Source organism: Oryctolagus cuniculus, chromosome 3, assembly GCF_051225735.1.
Source record: "Oryctolagus cuniculus isolate XC-2025 breed Fujian yellow rabbit chromosome 3, ASM5122573v1, whole genome shotgun sequence".
NCBI classification, from domain to species: Eukaryota; Metazoa; Chordata; class Mammalia; order Lagomorpha; family Leporidae; genus Oryctolagus; species Oryctolagus cuniculus.
Genome location: NC_142869.1, coordinates 15,504,178 through 15,521,347, shown reverse-complemented (window position 1 = coordinate 15,521,347; position 17,170 = coordinate 15,504,178). Strand labels below are relative to the sequence as shown.

At 40.2% G+C, this 17,170-nt stretch overlaps 1 protein-coding gene across 3 annotated transcripts in view; it reads right to left on the bottom strand.

Annotated features, from left to right (window-relative positions):
* Window positions 1-1,026: 1,026 nt before the first annotated feature.
* Window positions 1,027-17,170, bottom strand: part of AP1S3 (adaptor related protein complex 1 subunit sigma 3) — a 74,588-nt gene continuing 58,444 nt past the window's right edge. The window contains exons 3-6 of one of the 3 annotated variants that reach the window (XM_051849127.3): window positions 16,761-16,869; window positions 7,874-8,011; window positions 7,062-7,135; window positions 1,027-2,933 (exon numbers count right to left, since the gene is read on the bottom strand). In XM_051849127.3, coding sequence (XP_051705087.1) covers window positions 7,103-7,135; window positions 7,874-8,011; window positions 16,761-16,869 — 280 coding nt within the window. In that variant the 3' untranslated portion in view covers window positions 1,027-2,933; window positions 7,062-7,102. The remainder of the gene's footprint in view (window positions 2,934-7,061; window positions 7,136-7,873; window positions 8,012-16,760; window positions 16,870-17,170) is intronic. The other 2 variants (XM_051849126.3, XM_089328967.1) reach the window with 2 other exon arrangements.

Below are 17,170 nucleotides of genomic sequence, written 5' to 3'. Positions count from 1 at the left end.
TACAAATTCAACAGATTCCCTCCACCAAAATAAATAGCATTTTCAAAGTTATTGATGCAGTAAAAGGAATATCTCACATCTGGTTCAAAGTTGTTAGCCAAAAATGCCTATTTACCTCAAAATTACCATGTAAGGCAATGTTGAATAACTTACATTGGTATATTTCCATTAGACACCCATTATACACAAGAGATTAACATTTTAAGCACATGTAAATATTAAATGTCCTCTTATAGAAAATATTACAATATCAGGTGTTGTTCATAAAGCTAGTTATAAAGTCATGCTAATAATAGCAAAAGCCCATACAACTCACAATTACAGAACTGCTCATCTGTCTGTTCTGCTTGGAAACAGTCAATATTTTCCAAAGGAGAGAGAGAGTGCACCACCTTTGAACAATAGTGTTAGAAGATTAATAAAGGACATACAAAAGACATGGAAATACTTCTAGTCTAAAAATGTTTAAATCATAAATGTATCATCTTGGATTCATTTTCACTTTTGTGTGAAGGTTCTCCTTCATAAGTACCAAGATATTGAAGAGATTACATTTTTTTTTTTTTTGACAGGCAGAGTTTAGACAATGAGAGAGAGAGAGAGAGACAGAGAGACAAAGAGAAAGGTCTTCCTTCCATTGGTTCACCCCCTAAATGGCTGTTGCAGTCAGCACGTAGTGCTGATCTGAAGCCAGGAGCCAGGTGCTTCCTCCTGGTCTCCCATGCAGGTGCAGGACCCAAGCACTTGAGCCATCCTCCACTGCCTTCCCAGGCCACAGCAGAGAGCTGGACTGGAAGAGGAGCAACCGGGACAGAACCGGTGCCCCAACCAGGACTAGAACCCAGAGTACCAGCACTGCAGGGGGAGGATTAGCCTAGTGAACCGCGGTGCCAGCCAGAAGAGATTACATTAATGGGACTTCACCAAGAATTATGGGCATCAATTTCAAGCATAAAATCTGATTTCTAAAAAAAAATCATGTTCATGAAAACACACTCAAGTTACTCATTAAAATTTTTCAAAGCATTTGGAAGTTTTATACAAATTCATTGTTTATTAATCTTTCTTTTTGTTTTGTAGTTTTATTACAATTATACAATATAAAAGTGATTATTTTCACCAAAGTCTCTGTCCTTGTCTCCCAGTTCCCTTGAGTTTACCCCAGTGTGCCACACAGATGTGACTGTGTCCTATGTATGACACTGACATAAAAAATTCTGAGAATCCCTGTGCATAGTTAGGCAGTGTCTAATATGAAATTATGCAACCTGTGTAGAACATTTGAATGAGGTTCAAGAAATACTTTCACCCAAAATGTGAAAATATGAAAAGAATCAGAAAGCATGCAGTGGGTTGACATGAAGTCTATCTTTACCAACCTGTCTTGAAAAATAAAGAGCTCTACCATCTCAAAAAAAAAAAAAAGTCAAACCACAAAACTAAAGTAATCAAAAATGATAACCTTCAGTCTGATGCCATGTTGTAATCATATCATTGAGGGAAAAGTACATAGTAAAAGCCCAATGATTATTTCATATGCTAATCTGAAGTCCTTCCTTTGAATAATGTTTACATTGAGGAATTGGTTGATTTTCCTCTCTGTTCTTATACTGCCATTTTCCCCTACAGGTCTGCTGAAATAAAACTTTTTCCATCACATTTCCTACAGGTCTACATATGGGACCTCCTACAGAATTTAACAGCCAGCACACTCTTCTCTTTAAAAAAGTGCCAGAGGATGCCAGAGGGTCCCTAACCACTCCAGTGTGAATGATACCAGACATTAACATTAACAATGAAAACAGGCACACAGAGTATCACAGCAATTTCTCCATGAAGCACAAAGATGGCATATTCACAACAATAATTGTCAGTAGCAAATATTTTCTTAGGACAGGCAGTAGGGAGTCATGTAACAAAAAAAAAAAAAAAAAGGAAATCACCTACTACACAAGCTGTAAGAATATTCAATGCTTGAAAAAACCTAATAAGTCTTCAAATATATTGCACATACATTACAGTGTATTTGCAAGACAATCTTTCAAGCAACTAAGATCGCCTAGGGATTTTTAAAATAGCAGTAACAATAATAATTATTGCTATGTTATAAATCCTTATTACGTTGTTTTATACAATAAGGGTTGTCAAAGGCACTGTATCTCTTGAAACATTAATAAATATGCAGTTTGTAGAAAAAATGTAACCTTATTGAAATGTCCTTTATAATCAATGAAAAGGTACAATTAAACCTCAGCCTAGATGGCAGCTGCTAATAGCTCAGAAACATTAAATTCTATACCATCTTTGGTTATTTTCCTTAATTCCAATCCTGAAAAAAACAAAGTAAGTCAATTCAGGACATTAAACACAGATACATTGTGTCAGGACTGGAATCAGGGTATTATTGAGTGTATTAAAATGTCTAACATGTATGAGCTGTGAACTATTAACATAAATTTGAATTAACATACAATTTTAAAAACAACATTTAGAAAGATACTAGTGATGAGATGAATTTTACATTCAAAATCATGGGTTATTACAATATAACTTGCAGCCTGTCAGCTGAGGATGAAATGCAGCAAAACAAATTGCAACTCTTTTATCAAAATTAGCTGAAAAAAATAGCACATGGAGTTAAAATGGTGCAAACAAATATTCAATCTGTGCAGTGGTTAAGCATTCAGAGCTGCAGTAAGTTCATATACAATATAATACAGACATGTAGTAATTATAAATATGTTATGAAAACAACTTTAAATTTTGCTAGCTAACAAGAATCCCTTCAAGTTATTTTTGGCATAGCGCCAGAGGCTTTATCTAAAGACGGTGCAAGGCATTATTTCTTCATAAAGTTCCCAACATGTAGCACTCAGAATCTTCAAGTATCAACACAGTCAAAATGCTGGTTTGTTCATGTATTCTTCCATGGTCTGAAAAAGAACCACAAATTAGAACAGTCTTTTTAAACCACATCCTTTAGCAGACTGCAATTTCTTTTAGTCTTTTCTTTGTGCCATTATTAAGAAGTTTCCAAATGTATATGTAGACATAAATCTTTGCACTCTAATCAAGAAAGGTGGTTCAGAGTTTGAGTATAATTTGTATGCACAACCATACAGCTGGAACTAAATGATTTTCAATTGAGAAAAAGCAAAACTTGATCATAAAATGAATGCCTAAGAAGAAAAATGTCCAAGCAACATCTGCCAGACATCACTGAAAGATAAATGAGTCTTCTGAAATGATCAAGAAGCCCACATCCAGGCCCCTGTGGCAGAGACGCCTGAATCACACTGTGTGACATTGTCTTGGCTCCTACGTTGTGCAGAACATCTTTATTACACTTATTGCCAAGACATAAAAGATAAACACACCATAATGGTGAAGAATTCCTGCTGTGTGTTTTGAAAAGGCTATCCTCCCAAATAGGACGTAATTTACCAATTATGTTTCCTCAGCCTCTTCATCAATTACCAAGGCTAGATATTTTTCCAGCACTTTTGAAAACATACCTACTTGAACAGACTCACAAGTATAAGCAGAGTTAAAACTTACAGTAATTTTGTAAGCCCAATAGCATGCAAGATGGATGGACTTCTTGCATTCTTTCTACAAAAACATCCATAGGAGCTGATGTGGCATGTGGGTTACTCTGCCACCTGCAACTCGGCATCCAGTATCTGAGTGCTCGTCTCATATGAGCACTTTCTTCAAAAGTGCCAGCTTGATCCCTTGCTGCTCTGCTTCCTATCTAGCTTCCTGCTAATGCACCTGAGAAGGCAGAGGAGGATGGCCCAAATGCGTGGGCTCCTGCCACACCAATGCACTTCCCGGCTTCTGGCTTCAGACTGGCCCAGCCCTGCCTGTTGCAGCCATTTGGGGAGTGAACCAGTGGATAGAAGCACATTTCTCTCCCCCCGCCCCCTTCTCTCTCTCTCTCCATGTCTCTGTCACTCTGCCTTCCAAATAAATAAATTTTAAAAATAAAAAACATAAAACCACATATTTTTGGTGTAGTAACATGGCTCCGGGCTGGATCAGTAAGAGAACTCGAAGAGGCAGAAAGTTATCCTCAGATACACCCTGCTTCTTCCACGTGCATCACTGTCACTTCATCCAGCCAGCAATGCGTGATTTGTTCTTAAGCTTAAACCCTAGTGTATGTGACTTATTTGAACCTGTCCAGAAAGACACTGAGCAGCATGGGCCACAGAGAACAAGGCCACTGCTCAAGCAAGATTGCCAAGGGGATACCAAGGTTATGAATCAGATATTTTAAATGCTTTCCATCAGCTCTATTTAGAATCCCAGTGCTCCTTCGCTGATGGTACTTGTGTTGACTACTCCACACTCCTAAGGCTCACCACCTCCAAAATGAGCATGCGCCAAGAGACACCCTCACCCTAAGAGTTCTGCCCTGTGTCTCCTCCTATAGACACTGCCCACGTTTCTTAACTTAGCCAGGCATCCCATGCTGGTTTTACGCAGCCTACACTTTATACCATTCAAAAAGGAACACAAAGTTGCAAACACAAAATTGGGATCACAAACTTCTGAATAATGGCATGGTATTTTCATTAATTGCTTGATACTCCCTTAACATAGTTTAACTTCATTGTATTGCTAGATATTCTTTGCAATTGAAATACCACATTTCTGTCAAATTGACAAAAATGAATAACTCTATGAGAGTATTGTCAGCTGCAGGACCAATCAAAGGTCCTGGAGTCAGCGCTTCACTGGCCTGTAGCTATTGCCACTTCTCACAGCAATAAGCAGCAGATGAGGATGCCTGCTAAACACTACACAGGCTGCACTGTCTCAGCCATCCTGTTACTGAACTATGTGAACTAACAATGTAAGATTTGGTATGTTCTTGAACTTGCTACTTCAAAGGTTTGGACAGACTGAAAACTGGCACCACCCCAAAGAGCTCAGCCCTTGTCTTCATAAGAGGAGTGCTAGAGACTGTATCTAGGGACCCTCGCACTGTGGTGTTTCATGCATTCACGGTGCACATACAGGATTCTCTATTGCATCATGGTTTGTGTTAGCTGTCGACATGTTTATGCTTTGAAAGGTGACAGTGTTGGTGTGCATCTAGCAGCTTCTCCTGCAGCCACACACATAGATGAGGCACTCTTGCTTCAGCATCAGAGGCAGCATTGGACTGTCCATTCTGAACATACTTTCTTGGTCTAGAACACCTGCTAACTGATGCCCTCCGTGGTCACCTCAGGAATTGCACTCTGCAGTTAACCACTAATCTTTTCAGTTTCTTTTTCCTCCAAATACCTTTATGTCATTGTCCACATGGACACTCTGCCCTCCCAAAAAAAGGTCATCCCCAACCAACCAAACTGTGACTTTATTTTCCTATTTTCAACATCTAGGCCTAGTACACCCAGAATAAACTGTGAGTACCTGGAAATTTGAGACTATGTGTCTTCGTACTAAATATGTGAGGATAGGCTTTTAAAAATTTTTAATATTCTTTTTAAATTTAAGATTTATTTATATTCATTTGAAAGGCAGAGTATCAGACAGAGAACGACAGAGAAAGAGACCTTCCACCTGCTGGTTGATTCCCCCAAATGACCACAACAGCCAAGCCTGGGCCGGGCTGAAGCCAAGAGCCAGGAACTCCACTCTGGTCTCCCAGAGCAAGGGCTTAAGCACTTGGGCCATCACCCACTGATTTCTCAGACACATCTGCAGAGAACTAAACCAAAAGCAGAGCAGCTGGGACTCAAACTGGTGCTGCAATATGGGATGACAGGCTCACAGGTGTCATCTCATATTATTAACCTGTCTAGCCTGCTGCACCACATCATCTTAGAATATTTTTAATATTCTAAGAAACATTTATTAGTGAGGGATTGGGGAAAGTCCCAGGGGCTACTTCAAAGTCTAAAATTGTTCTGAAAGTAAAGGCAAGTCGCAACAGCCTCCCTTAACCTTTAGTCACTACAAATAAGTGTTTAGATCCACATGCAGGAAGGAAATGGCAGTCACGTTTTTCCTTTATGCAATTACATTATTTGAACCTATCCACTCTAAATTTTTCTATAGCAGACGAGATATACAAGGTCAGTTTTTAAATACAATCCCCCACACATTCATTGACTTCAACAAGGTGAGTTGCAGAGCCCCAGACACCCTAAAAACACTTTCTCCATTTGGCAGATGATTTTAATCCAACAAGGGGGTTTTAGAGGGCAGCCATGACATTGCCTGCTCACCACAGGGAACACAGAAGATAAATGCTGGGCACCCTGGGACCTGCCCTTCAATACCTTCCATTCTGTCATCAGCTACATGTACTTCCAATGGGTGAATTGTGAAGGATCTCACTCTTGAAACACCTGCTTCCCAGATTTAAATGGAACTAGGAGCACCAGACTTACTGCAAGCTCTTTAAAACGCCTAGTGTTTCAAAATAGCCCAGGTGTGTCTTGGCCCCAATTCAGGGAGCTTTAATTATCGAAGTGTCAAAGACCCTGTTAAATGTCTGCTTCTCCTACAAGGAGATTAAGGATCCTGAGGATAGAATTATAAATAACCTCCATCCTCCACTGCCTACCTCTCCATCCCTGGTATATTTTAAGAAATGCTGTTCTGTGGAATTTCCAAACCACTGATTTCTGAAGTACCTTGTAAAATTCCCTTCTGGTGGCATCTGAGAGAGCCACGTAAATAAGAGGGAGTTTAAATGTAAGCAATGTTTAAATCAAGCAATGAATGTATTGGCCTCTCAATGGGAACATGCAGCTGCTGCCTATGGACTCCTTCTCAGACAGACATCTTCAGGACCAGTCAGTCACCTGAGGACTGATCTCCTCGATGGGCAGGAGCAAGTCAGCACTCAAAGCACTTGCTGAGAAATTAAGCCTAATGTTTTCCAAACTCGGCCTCTTATTTCCAAAGAGCAGGAAGGGTTTAAGATAGGAAGATGGAAAGATACACTTACCTAGACAGAGCTGGCCAAACCCAGGCCCTCAGACAGACAGACACACACACACACACACACACACACGTGTGTGTGTGCAGACACTTACACTGGGGCTGGTCAGATCATCTTTATTTTGGAGGGCAAAGGTCAGCAGGGTGGAGTGTGTGATCTCTCAGAGTCCTTGGGAAGACAGAAGAGTCTAATGTAGTTTAAGCTCCCTGATCAGTTGTGGTGCAAATAAGGGCTGTTTCTAACAGAGAAGTCCTGCTATGTTTTTATACCAGAATAACAGTCAGAAGTGGTACAAAATGTATGCTTCAGGACCCATTTTTACCTCTGCAAGCAAGGAGCAAACAGGAGCATGCATACAGCCTTCCCCAGAGGTGCAAGAAATTTTAATTAAAATGATAAATGCCATCTTCAATAATAAAGCTCTAATATTTCTGGCAAATGAAGTAACTATGTGACACTATTCTCCTTTCCCAGGGCAGCACAGACATTTTAATGAAAGTCTTTTAATACATCTCATTATTCTTGAAAAGAGTAGCACCAAGCAATAGCACCTTTTCAATAGGGACATATCCTCACACTAAAATCTCACCCAAACATGAAGAGCAAAGACTCTAGAAGCCAACTTCCTGGATTCCAATCTATATTCCACATTTAACTAGTTGTGTGACATTGAGAAGTGCATCATTTAACCTCCTGAAGTCTGGTTTGCTTATCTGTAAAATGGGGTAGAAACACTACGTACCTCTTAAAATTGCTGTAAGAGTTAAATGAGCGACTGACAGTCAATTGCTTGAAAACTGTATTGGGCATGGTGTAAGTACTCAGTACGTGTTGGCTAATACAATATTAACACTATTATCACCACTATCACCATATTTTCCCATATTAATGGGAAACTGTACTGACCTCTTGTAACATATCGGAGTCTTCAATGGCTTTGACAGCAGTTTTCTTGGATGTTTCCTGAATTTCTCCACCTATTATAAACTCATCAAGGATGAAATAAGCCTTTTCAAAATTAAAAATAATGTCCAGCTCACAGACCTGGTAGGAAAAAAAAATATTTTGATAAACTTGCAATAGGATCAGGGGAAACACTTGCCGATATCTCAAGCTTTCCCAGGTTTGCAACCATATGCCATACCAAATATAAAAATATCTGATTGGGGCCAGCAATGTGGCACAGCAGGTTAAGCTTGTAATGCAAGCATCCCATATCAGAGTACAGGTTCAAGTCCCTGCTGCTCCATTTCCAAACCAGTTCCTTCCAAATGTGCCTGGGAAAATAGCAGAAGATGACTCAAATACTTGAGTGCCTGTCATCTACATAGGAGACTTGGACAGTGTTCTGGACTTCTGGCTTCAGCCTGGTCTAGACCTTGCTGTTGTGGCCATTTGAGGAGTGAACCAGTGGATAGAAGATATCTCTCCCTCTCTCTCTACCTCTCCCTCTCCTTTCTCCTCTCCCTTCTCCTTTCCTCTCTCTCTACTTCTCCCTCTCCCTCTCCCTACCTCTCCCTCTCCCTTTCTCCCTCCTTCTCTCCCTTAGCCCCCTATCACTTTGCCTTTAAAATAAATATCTTTTTAAAAATATCTGATTGTATTTTTAAAGACAGAAATCTAGAGCCAGGGAATTCTGTGTCTTTAATAAAAGAAAAATCACATTCTATTAAAGCAGAGAAGGTCCTTAGATAATAATGTTGTATGTTGCAGTAAGACACTTGAGATTCAACAGAGGAACATGGTCACTCAGCTCCTATTTCCACCTGCACAAAGGACAGCTGAGCCCCTAGCTGGGTTTTAGGAACAAGTGCAGAGTTCCATTTCTCTGCTCTCTGGTCTGTAAATCCTGACTCCTAGCATGAAGATTCTCTCTGCAGCTCGCTTTTCAGGAACATATTAGCTCAACTGTGCTAATGTTTCTCAAAATTACTTCAGAGACCAGTGGTTTGGGACCTTTATAGTGAATCAGGCTCACCCAGAGGCTCATTAAAACACAGTGCTGGACCTGCCCTCAGCTTCCAATATACTAGGTCTGGGTCAGGTTGAGAGTTCTCATCTTTAACAGGTTCCCAAGTGCAGCTGATACTGCTGGACTTGCAAATGTTACATCAAAAATCACTCTCTGATAGACGTTGGTGTTTAAATGCAGCAAGTGGCAAGACCACCCCCTATAATCCAATGCCCCAATAAGACAGCTGTTCAGGCATTTTCTTTGCTGTCTTCCTCCTATTTATTCCTCAACTCACCGACCCCTAACTTTTCTTTGCATACTAGCCACCCAACAGAAGCTACTCTGTTAAAAGCTTTGCTCGAAGTTTAGAATCCTTCCCCACATTTGCCGCTCAGCAGCACTTGATCCTCTTCATCAATACCTGGCCAATGGAATGCACTTTTCTCTCGCTCCTCCGACTTGGGCAATACCATTTAATTTCTGTTATCCTCCTGCCTCTCTGATTATTCCTCCTCTAACTCCCTGGATGATTTAGCTCCTTATCACCTTGCATTCACTCAGGAAAGATTTACAGAGTGCACAAGATGTATCACTCAGCAGAACAGACAAACATCTCTGCCATGTGCTCCTTACATTCTGGAAACCCATCTTCTCCTTGGATATTCGTGTTCCACAATAGGGTCTCTTCCCTTTGCAATACACCTGTTCCTCCAGACAATCACATTGGCATTCTGCAGCTGTGTCTAGCAAGCAGGAGACTCAACAAACCTCCACGTCCAGCCCTTACCTCCTTCTGGGGCACTAGTTCACCATATTTTCTGTTGCTAATTAGACAATTTGGATAGTTTCAATCCATGTTTCCACATCCCAAACTAGTGTCAAGCTTATTCTTTTTCCTTTGGTTTCTATTTGGTTTAGTAGCTGCAACCTCCTATTACTTATCTATTTACTTATTTGAAAGCAGAGTAAGGGGGGGGGGGCGGGAGAGTGAGAGAGAGTGCTTCTATTTGATGACTCAGTCTCCAAAAAGCTACAACAGTTGGGACTGGGACAGGTTGAAGCCAGAAGCCAGGTACTCCATTCCAGTGAGTCTCCCACGTGAGTAAAAGGAACTCAAGTACTTCAGCTGTAGTCTGCTACTTCCCAGGTACATTAGCAGGGAGGTGGATTAGAAGGGGAATAGCCAAGACTTGAACCAGCACTGCAGTATGGGATGCTGGCAACTCAAGTGGCAGCTTAACCCACTGTACCACAACCCACACCTGGAACATCTTTCTAATTGCTCAATAATTCATCCTAGAGTTCAACTTATTCCCCCCTACCTCCACCCCTCATCCCTCCCTCTCAGTGTCATCCCACAAATTCCTACTGATTCGACCCTCTAAATCCCAAACCCTCCCCCTCTTCTTGGTTTTCACAGTCCTTGGTCAGGCCTGAAACACCTCACCTTTAAGCTACGGCAATGATCTTCTGTGTGAAGTTTGTGTCTGCTCAAGGCCATTGACCAAGGACATTTTGCTAAAATGCTGATCTTGTTCCTCTCCTGTCCAGGACAAAGTTTAGTTCCTCAGCATGGAATAGAGGAATCTTTACAACCGACAGGGGCCCTGCTCTCTGGTTCTTGGTCAGGGCTTATCCCATGCTATAGCCATATGTGCCATAAACTTGCTGTGTTCTTGCATGCCTTCACCCTTTTTACATTCCAGAAATTCCTGGAATGTTCCTCCTCTCCTGCTATTGAAACCATGCTCATGTTCCAAGGCCAAATTCAAAAGTCAGGGGCACAGTGACTGCCCAGGTTGTGTGTTCCCCTTCAGATTTCTTATCATTTCCTCTGGGTTCTCATTTGTATCTTCTAGATACTAGAACATGCTCACTTATTGATCACTAATCACCCTCCACCCCTATCCCCCATACTGGGAGCTCAGGGTAGGGACCTTGTCTTCATCACTTTTATGTCCCTGTTATCTTGCACGTAGTGAGATGGAATATATATCTGCAGGGTAAACAAACAAGTCAGCCACCAAATAGGTCTTGTTTCTATCATGCTGAGGATTAATGGCTTCCCAGATAATTTTCTGATTCTACTGAACGCTATAACTTTACATAAAATAGATGCCAATAGTCTTGCAAATTGCTCCATATATTTAGGATTTAGGTCAATAAACTTGCAGACTCCACGAGGAACATGGTTTATGTTGACAGATTCAATTGAATGTAGAAGCACATGAACAAATGAATACAACACCACTGTGATAGATGGCCAGCTCAGAAAAACTCATACAACTCATCTGCAAGGGTTACAAACTCTTCGTTCACTAGAAAATAGCATTAAAGCAACAATAAACATATATATACACACACCCATACACACACACATAAATCCTCCCCCCCTAAAATATCTCTGTGTGTACGAGTGGGCTTGTGTATACATGTATGAGCATATACATACCTGTACACATACACACACAAGCATGCATATACAGCTGTGTGTCTACACGCACACATGTATATGCACACATGACCAAAGATGGCCAAATTTCAAGTAAAAGAATATATTCACTGGGAACAATGATAACCTAAGACTACCCAGAACCAGAAGGTTTTACTCTTGAGAATAGGCATCCAGGAGAGAACAGTGTGATGAAAGCACACATATTTTCAAATGAACTTTTTCTTTTACTTCTCATTCCAGGAAGTTGGATGCTCATGGAACAACGCTCCCCAAGGCAAAAATGTGGTGAAGCACAGCACAGTGTGAACTGGGCATTTAAAATTACAGTCCCAGGCTGGGGAAAGTAATAGAGGTCTTCAAAAATTCATAGAAAATGCACATTATGAGAAAATTACACAGGGATTTCAAGTTTTTTCTATAAAAGCAAGCTCATTTTTAAATCCTACTTTCTATGCACTTTATAAAGTACCCCTATGTGGGTAATGGGGAAAGGAGATAGGATCCATGTTATAGAAAGAATTCTCGAAAACCCTGAGACAAACATCACAAAAACAAGGAAATGCTGTTAAGAAGCAATTCATAGTCAATTAAAGAAGAAATGGAAATGGCCGATACATCTTGTATAATGTACAGCCTCGCCAGTAATCAGAGAAATGCAAGCTAAATTGATGTTCATCTGAAAACTAAGAGATAATATCCAATATCCAGTACTAGAGATGGTTTGAACAAATAGATATTCAAGCTCATGTTAGTGGAATTCATAAATGTTATAGAGTACTGAGTTGAACTACAGTATAGTATTTACCAATTTTAAACGTAGAGTTCCTTTGACCAACAATTCCATGAGGAATTTGTTCCCATACTGTATTCAAATTAGTATACAATAACATATATGAGCAATTGAGATTATAATTTCATCAATTATAATAATCAGATACAACCAAAGTTTACTCATAAGGTAATGGTTTAAATAACATATGGTATACCCCCATTGACTCCTATGTAGAAATTGAAAAGAATGAAGTAGATTTATACAGACAGATGTGGAAAGATCTTCAATGCAGACTTACAAAGGAAAAAAGGAAAGTTGCAAATAACATGCATAGAGCAGTCCCATTTATTTTTTAAAACCTACATATCTAAACAGATATATAAAATTATGCATTGTTCTACAATGTTGAACAACTTAAACACAATGAAATCACAGTAAGTCAGGCATTCATGCACAGGAAAGAAGACAACGAGAAGCAGGCAGTTACCAGAGGTCAGGAGAGGCAGAAGTCAGGAGTTAGAGTAGCATTAGCTGAGGTACCTCAGAGGTCAAGGCAGGTGCACACCAGGAATCCAAGACAGACAGCAGTCTCATTAGGACAAACCGGCAATCAGAATCCTGCAAAGTGAACCTGATAGACACTAATACAAGTTCTCTAGGAACTTCTTGTACCCCACTCTGAGAACAGCAATCCAACCCCAGCAGCCTGGGGCTATTAGTTTAGCACCCAGTAAGTGGTAAGCATCAAGTGAGGTGGTACACAGTCCGCTACACAAAGACACACACAGATTACTGTGCATTTGCTATCTCTAGATAATTGGAGATATGGATCCACAAGCTCCACTGGCATGACAGAGAACGTTACCAGTGAGCAATTACACACTGACAGATCATACACAGCTGTAAAGTGCTACTCCTGGTTATTCTTTGAATTGAATACCATCTGAGAATAAGAAGAGAAAACATGCTAGAAGAATCATAAATCATATTCGCATTTCTTCTAATTACTCAAATTCTTCAAAAATTCTACCTTAAATTCTGTCTCCGTACATCAGAAATATCACCTTAATGTTCAAATGGCTCCACTCCATCCAATTTTGCAAATACACATGGCTTCCTCCATATCACAATGTTAATAAATACAGGAGTCATTTTATTTATTTTTTTCTCATGTATCTCGATTATGGAATAAAGCTTACAAAATACGGAAACTGATCATTTAACTTTATCTTCAATTTCTTAGCCATGTGCTTTATTGTAATTTGGCTTGAAAGTCTTTTCTTATAGCAGAATACTTGATGCCATGAGATTATTTCTGGCATTTCACAAACTAAATCCTTTTGGATTACTACAGGCCCTTACCACTGAATTCTATTCTAAAGAAAATACAAAACATTTCAAGTTACATGCAGTAAGTGCTTCAGGTAAAAAGAAACTCCATAAATACTATAAAGTCACAAATAAAACAAAAGTAAATATAACACAATGCACAACTATACAGCAATTAGAAGTTTATACAGAATTGATATTCACCCTACATATTTGGCCCTCATGGCAGCCCCATGAGTTAACAAAGTAACATTAACCTTTTTGAGTTTCCTTTTTATCATCTGTAAAATGGACACAGGTGGCAGGCCCCAAATCCTGGGTCGGCTATGGAAGCAAGTTGACCCCAGCATCTGACAAGACTCACGGTCTCGTCTTTTACAACAACAATAAAAACTCCCTAAATCAGGTTCAAAACCGCTCTAGAACAACAGCATCCACACACCGAGGGCATCATGGAAAATTCACACAACAGTCTTTAATGGGAAAATAAGGCAGGTGTCTAAATCCTCAAACATACTCTTATCTACTATGAGACTTTCAGGCATTTCCTCTTAGCCTCTATAAATTGGGGTCAATGCTACTTACTGAAGATGGAAAGATTAACTAGTTAATCCTTATAAATCTCTTTGAAATTGAAAAGTGCTAAAAATACATAACTTAAATTAGTAACCAGAGATTTTGCCTTATCTGTCTTCAGAAGGTAATATTTCCCAGTGTTAGAAGCTCAGTAGAAAGTTTTCCTTTGGAAAGAAATAAGGACAGAATTCAAGAAAACCTTTAATATTAACAACACAAGAGGTAAAGAAAACCAAAGAGAAACATTTTATTCCTGAGATGATGTCACTGAGAATCAGAAGGGAGGCTTTGCTCAGCCTTGTTAATTAATAAGAAGTGAACACCTACTGGGCATACAGCCTTGAACTGCTCTTAGTCACTCTTAGCTTAATGAAAGATTCATTGACTTTTTTAGTGAATTAAATTTTGGTTAATGACAAAGACAGAACTTCTAATGGTGTACCAGGATAGGGTGGAAAATGAATGATAGGGAAATAGGAACTCATTCTGATTCTCCCCATGCCTCAGCTGGGCTTAGCATTGGTGAAGGTCATCCAAATTCTCTTGAGAAGCAGCTTTCTTTGAAACACCTGGTTGAAATTTGGTCCACTAGATTGAGACAAAATTCAACCACAATTCACATCATCAAAGTTGCCTTCATCTAGGAAAACACAATGGTTCAAATCACGGTTCAAAAATGAAGAAGAGAAGGCAGGTGACGGGAGAGGTCAGAATTCAGGTAACTCTTCAGGCTCTTGCAAAAACACCAAGTCTGTAGGCTATTTTAAGTCAACAACAGGAGTCACTGTACACTTACTCCTCATGTAGGATCTCTGTCCTTAATGTGTTGTCCAATGTGAAGTAATGCTATAACTAGTACTGAAACAGTATTTTACACTTTATGTTCTGTGTGGGTGCAAACTGATGAAATCTTTACTTCATATATACTAAATTGATCTTCTGTATATAAAGAGAATTGAAAATGAATCTTGATGTGAATGGAAGGGGAGAGGGAGCGGGAGAGGGGAGAGTTGCGGGTGGGAGGGAAGTTATGGGGGGGAAAAGCCATTGTAATCCATTAACTGTACTTTGGAAATTGTATTTACTAAATAAAAGTTAAAAAAAAAAAAAAACACCACTCCTAGGTCTGGGTTTGTATGCAAGTTGGAAAGCAGCAGCCAAGAAGAGAAGCTGAGGAGTCCAGGTATAGAAACAGCTAGACAAGAAGTTTAGAAGGAAAGCAAAACTGAAATCCCAGGTAAATCTATACTGGTGAATGTTGAAAGAAGCAGGGGCCAGCATTGTGGCAGAGCAGGTAAAGCCTCTACCTGCAACGCTGCATCCCATATGGGTGCCAGTTTGTGTCCTGGCTGCTTCACTTCTGATCCAGCTCTCTGCTAGTGGCCTGGGAAAAGCAGCAAAAGATGGTTTAATTGTTTAGGCCCCTGCACCCTTGTGGGAGACCTCAAAGAAGCTCTCCCGGCTCCTAGCTTCAATTTGCGGCCATCTGAATAGTGAACCAGCAGACAGTTTCTCTCTGTGTGTGTGTGTGTGTGTGTGTCTCTGGGTGTGTGTGTGTGTGTGTGTGTGTCTGTCTCTCTCTCTCTCTCATGCGCTTGCTGTCTGTAACTCTGACTTTCAAAATAAATCTCTTTCAAAAAAAGAATAAGAAACGAAGAAAGTTGAAAGAAGCAGAGGCACTTTAGTCTCAACAGCCAGAGGCAGGCTGGGAGAGAAGGATGAAGGAAACACTGCTCTTTTGCACTGAAGGGTCCTAGAACACAACAGATCCTAACCACAGGCAGAACAGGTTGTCAGAAGAGACCAGTTCTTGTCCATGAGAAGCCCAATGAAGACAGTCACCAACAAACTGAAGAGTCACCTGGTACAGGGAGAGTCAGCAGATACACAGGATGCTGGGGAGAGAAGGAAGGTATTTAGAGGAAGGGAAGGGAAGGGAAGGGAGCTCAGAGGCAGAAACCAGAGAGAGGTCTTCAGAAACATAGGACAAGAATCAGCAAGAATCAATGGCATGGCAAAATGAAGAGAAGCCAACAAAGTGTTAGGATCAGCAAGGAACCAGGGCTGCAGAGAGGTAAAGGCAGTGACGACCCAAGAGGGGTCACTGGTATTGACCAGTAGGGAGGACCCTACAGTAACTAGGACTTCCTCAGAGCGGCAGAGATGAGAGCCACACGGTACCCTGTTGCACAGGAAAGGGGTTTTGAGCACTGCGCCAGCTGATACGGTGCATATTTGTCAGTAAATGCAGAACAATTACTAGATAGCAATGTGCAGGGAAAGGATTTAGGGGGTTGGTTTGTTTGGCGTTGTTTCCTCATATTTAAATAATATTAATAAATACTTATAGCTTATGAGAAAGGAAATTTAAAAAAGCAGAGACATGACAAAAACGATTAAGAATATGGGACAAAATATTAAGGCAGGCTTCACAAACTCTGGCTCAGCAACAGGTCTCTCATGTCCATGGCCTTGTAGATAAAGACACACTTGCCTCTGGGAGGCTTTGGGTCTTTAATTTATTAAGAATTACGGGTCGGGAGAAAAGCCTTGTTTTCTGATCCTAGGTGGACTCATGTGATCCTCAGTACTGATGTGATTTGAATTTTAGACTTGAGGGAGAGAAGGAATGTGATGAGAGAAAGATCTGAAATAAGAGCTAGGATGCTGCCTGTGTCTAATTCCAAAAGAAAAGAACAATACTTACATTTCCAAAATATTTGTCCAGCAACTCCACATAACGATGCACAATCTCTAGTGTCAACAGCTCATTGTCTTGATTTTCCACTGCACAGCAAAAATATAAACTAGCATACCTTAAAAAGGAAAAAAAGAAAGCAAAAAAAAAAAATGATGATCTATTAAACAATCTAAAGATGGTTTTTCACAAGGAATATGCAAAGTCCTCCCCAGTGGCTATCCCTATCATGAAGAATGAAACCATCATTCATCATATCCAATACCCTCCACAACTATGAAACAGAATCTATAAATATGTTCTGGTGACTGGATTATTTCTGCTAATGATGTGAAAATCTCCCAAAAAAGATTTTACCTAAAGAGCTATGATCAGGCCAGCGCCGCGGCTCACTAGGCTAATCCTCCGCCTTGTGGCAT